The 4,833-nt window shown below is 39.3% G+C and overlaps 1 protein-coding gene across 1 annotated transcript in view; it reads right to left on the bottom strand.

Moving 5' to 3' along the window:
- Positions 1 to 1,230: 1,230 nt before the first annotated feature.
- TRANK1 (tetratricopeptide repeat and ankyrin repeat containing 1) overlaps positions 1,231 to 4,833 on the bottom strand; it is a 48,683-nt gene continuing 45,080 nt past the window's right edge. Inside the window, exons 22-23 of the mRNA XM_009329994.1 lie at positions 3,345 to 3,446; positions 1,231 to 2,096 (exon numbers count right to left, since the gene is read on the bottom strand). Coding sequence (XP_009328269.1) covers positions 1,984 to 2,096; positions 3,345 to 3,446 — 215 coding nt within the window. The 3' untranslated portion in view covers positions 1,231 to 1,983. The remainder of the gene's footprint in view (positions 2,097 to 3,344; positions 3,447 to 4,833) is intronic.

The following is a 4,833-nucleotide window of genomic DNA, read 5'->3' on the forward strand; positions in this document are numbered from 1 at the left end:
TATGTTTTTAAACTATCTTCTAGACGCTTGCTTAAGCAATAAGGCTTCTTTAAGAAGCAGCGCTTAGTAAAGAGTCTTCTGGCAGACAACAGCAATTACAATGCAATAGATAACTATTACTGCTGCCCACGTTGCTCCACTCTACAGTAGCATTTCATTTTTACCCACGTAAAATGTCCCACTTCCACGACATTGAGCATAATAACAAGTCATTACGTTTTTGGCAAAAGGTAATTGCTGAAACAATTTGTTACATATACAAAGTGGCTCCCTTTTCAAGACAAAATATTTCAACAACAAATGCATTAGTTTAAAATGTTGCAAAAGGAGACTACAGTGTGTTGGAGACATTGAAACCCCAGAAGTAAAACCGCGTCAGTATGAACTGATACTCTGGACTCAACTTGTATATCTCACTCACGCAGTCAGTCACATACAGCTTTCAGAAAGCATTCAAAAAACAAGACAAGATCAAGTGATTTTAAAAATCTTACAGGTTTTATAAAAACATTATCATACATTACAAAAAGCCTTTTATCAATTAAAACTTACAAAACACTTAAAATGTGTAATACTCTTTTAAAGAAAGATTATCTATATTTCAATATGTACAGGTGTGGCGGTGTGCTCCCCCCGCTCCCCGCATAAGCACTGACCACCAGTGGGGGTCGTGATGGCTGCATCCAGCTTATGCTGGACTTTGGGGACCGATGGCAACACCGCAGCCAAGGGCTGTCTGGCGTAGGGACCCAGACGTCCTGCTGGTACACAAATATGACTGTAAGTCCATCATCTTACTCCATAAACAGTGGGCAGCCCAGGGCCCATTGAGCTCTCCTGCACGGCAGCGGGCTGCACGGCGGGATCTCCCCTTGAGTAGGGACGCCTCTCCAGGTTACTCCTTGAGGTTGAGAGATTCCTTGCCGCAACATATCCTCGGTAGGTGACTAACAGCATGCTAAACTTTGAAATCTTAGCTAAGTGATAGAAAGGATTGATTGCGCATATATAATCCTTTAGACATAAACTGCTGACCCAGTCTGCGACTTGGATTGGATCCAGCCACACCTGGACTCCTCCCTGAGAAGGAGTTTAGAAAGCAAGGGGGTCACTTCTGAACCTCACAACTCAATGGGGGGTCTCCCTGACAGTTTTGTCTGTCCTCTACGCAGTAGATAATCAAGTGTACCTTGCCATCGAATCTTGTTAAACCACTCTCACATTTACCATTGAACTTTGCTAACTCGTTTTATATCAATAAAGTATATAAGTTGCTTCTCTCTTACGAGTGAAGTGCATTCTCACTCTATCCGTGACAACAGGTAACAGTTTATATCAAAACTTGATCAAATAGAAGACAATCCATAACTTTCATACCTATCCAATTAGAAGTATGTACACTGTCAAAAATATGAATGTGTTTAGAAATTACTGATCTTGTCTATAAAAATAGAAAAGAGAGATACTGTAACTACCTCACCTGACGACTGAAAAATTTCCAAACATAACAAGACTCAGAACACAGCAGGCTTACAATGGTAATCTAAAAACACCAATTAAAACCTCTTAAAATCAGAGAAACTATGCTTCTATTTTTCTGAGTATTCCAGCTCAGAAGAATGATGATGTAAATTAACAGGGAAGAAGAAAAAGATGACCGAGTGGAAAAATACCCCTGAGATAAGGCAGAGACATTATTATTTTTTCCTACTTGTCTGTTTCTTTGGCTTTTTTTTACTTTCAAGCTACCACATAGGTTTAAAAGGAAATCTGTCCCATCGTATTTTAACAATTACATCATCACCACATAGGTAATTATTCTGACACAATACAAGTGATAAAAAAACAACAGCGTAAGTTGCTGTTTTTCTTCAGACTCTTCCCATTTCTGACCCCACCCCTCTATTTTTCTTTTCAACAATATTTTTATTGTAAAATTAGATTGTTAAGAGGATAGAAGAGCCACCTGCATATTTTTTCTAATTACCATTTCCCACATTTTCCTTTTTTTCTTGAGGGTTTTTTATAGACAAGTTCTTCAAAAGCCATGCTTTCATCTTCTACTTCATTTTCCAAGTCTCTATCATGCACAAAGCCTATATTAAAAACAAGAAATTAATGCAGAATGGAAAACCCCAACACCTTTTCCTCTTAATAGTATGACAAGCTGTGTCATTGATATTTTATATGTCAGCAATATACCTTCATATGTGTATAATTATGTTTAAGAAGTATTGGGCTTAATACGACAATGTGCTTAAGAGCTCTGCTAGGAAGCAGAGACTGCTAAGCCACTTGCTGCACTAGTAATTAATTTTTACACTGAAAATCTGTTTCTATTGGTATTGCTTTTGACTTTTTTAAGAAGTACGTATCTCCTCTCTCAAGGTTCAGTTTCAGCAGACAATACATTGCTTACTGACTTCAACGACAGACTATAATGTAGCTTGTGAGACTGTGAGAGCACTCCCATGTAGTCTTATTAACTATATCTTTCTTGGAATAGGAAGTTGTAACACAAGGCTTTATCACAATCAAATTTTCTAAAATAGAGCTACTTTAATGCTTTACATATAGTGCAATTTGTAAGCCTGATCACTTCGTTGCTGCCTTTTTATGCAATGGTTGCAATCCCACCACCTAAATATGTGCTTAAACCTAAACATACAGGTAGGCACAATGAAGTCTTAAACTTGTCCTCAGAGGTCTGTGATGCAACAGACTGCATCAATGTATGTTACTTTTGGTGTGAAACCAAGTGAAATGGAAGTGAAAACAAAAGAAAACCAACCGCATATACTATTTTTCCACAGAACTTTTAAAAGCAAGCGAATGATCAGTTTTGTTAGGAAGCTGTTTTCCAAGAACTTGGATCCACACTGCCTGTGAATGCACTGCTGCAGCGGAGTTAAGAAACAGCACTTTCTTATTGGTGAAGACAGTTTCTCTTCTGCCCCCCCCCCCCCCCCCCAGTCCTTAAATTACTGCCAGTTTTGGAGACATTATATCACCATAGCCGCATCTGTGTGTGCCTGTGTGCACAAACACACACATACTTTACACAGGCTGGGATCCACTGAGGGCCAGGGGAGGAGGCTTGCTCCATTCTGGCCACCCGGTAACCAGCTGTGAGGCTCAGGCTCTGTTTTTGAAGAGCCACTGAGGAAAGACTGGTTAACTCATGTTTTCCAGAGTGCCCCTATGGAGGTGCCCGTTTCTTGTTGCCTAGAGGGTAAGTGAATATCCACAGCACTGCTGACTTGGAGACTAACGTGATGCTAAGAGACCATTACCGAGCAGCGTCCTCTAGGGGGCACAGAAACCTGCGTAATTTGAAAACATACCTTCTTCTTTTATCCTATGAGAGTCCATTTTCTTCAGCCACTTATGAGCCTCATCAATGGTGGCAACCAATTTGTTGGCATGTTTGGTTATTATTTCTTCAGCTGAAATGGAGCACAATTGACATTCTGTAAGAACACTAGCTGAGAGATGGACAGCAGCTAAAAGCCAAGCACAAAATGAAGTTACACAGAGCTGTGCTGTATGATGCTGCTGCGAAGCAAGAAGTCTCAGTCACCAGTGATCTCATATGCAGGCAAATTCACTACTGGGGATAAGGATGCTGTGTGTATTACTCCCCATTCCAATCAACATTACTAGCACTATCAGAGGAGAAGCTCTCCATCCTTGTGCTGTCCCTTTTAAGGTATACCTGAAACTCCTGAAAACATTCTGGTTTATCTATTTTTGGGTACTAAAGTTCCTGGCTTTCATTATCCCTCTGAAATTACACAAGTCAAAGTAAATCATGGACCTGAGATGTTGCAGCCCTTGCTTAACTGCACCATTAACGACTTGAAAAATGTTTGTTATAAAGTGAGGGAAAAGTAATCTCAAAGGCAAATAATTTCTGTAAATATATTTTCACTGAGTGGAAGAACAAAGTAACATTCATGAAGCAACTGTCATAACAAAATCAACTATTACCTAATTAAGCCTACTACGTATATCATATTCATCACTATCATGGTTCATTGAGCAGAAAGCCAACTAAATAATAAGCAAAACTTTATGGTCTTCATCCATATGTAAAAGCTTTCCACTAGGAGTAAAGATAAAGCTTACACACAAAGACCACAACCTAACTTTTAGTTACAAATTTAACGTATTTCACTGATCGCAGCTGATGAAAATATCAAATATTACAGTTTTTCATTACTGTCAGACATCACAGGCAAGTGACAACTTGACAGGGTTGGTGGATTTCTACAACTAAAGCCAGTAACAATGTTTTGATTTAAGATGTCACTTTCCCACAGCAAGTATCCCAAACAATTTTGCTCCTGGGCCACTCATTCATTGATTCAATTTTGCTTGCAAAAATCAGCATAGAATAATGCTTTAAGCATATGAGCGGGGGAAAAAAAATCAAGTATCAAAATATGTATCTCTTAAGTACGATAATTTACTGGACTTTATAATACCAGGGTTGCCTTTGAGTGCCTGACACCCCACAGATTTGTAGTTAAGTATCCAGTTTTGTTCAGCCCTAGCAAAATTACAAGTTCAAGGGCAGACTAATCAGAGATATCCTTAACCAAAGATTCCAAGTACTCCTAACACTCTACCCCTGCATATCCAAATTACTATGGCTGGCAGAACTAAATAAGTAGGTGTGCTGGTTTTGGCTGGGATAGAGTTAATTTTCTTCATAGTAGCTGGTATGGGGCTATGTTTTGGATTTGTGCTGGAAACAGTGTTCCTAATACAGGGATGTTTTTGTTACTGCTGAGCAGTGCTTACACAGAGTCAAGGCCTTTTCTGCCTCTC

The sequence above is a fragment of the Pygoscelis adeliae genome, unplaced genomic scaffold (assembly GCF_000699105.1).
Source record: "Pygoscelis adeliae isolate BGI_AS28 unplaced genomic scaffold, ASM69910v1 Scaffold368, whole genome shotgun sequence".
Lineage (NCBI taxonomy): Eukaryota > Metazoa > Chordata > Aves > Sphenisciformes > Spheniscidae > Pygoscelis > Pygoscelis adeliae.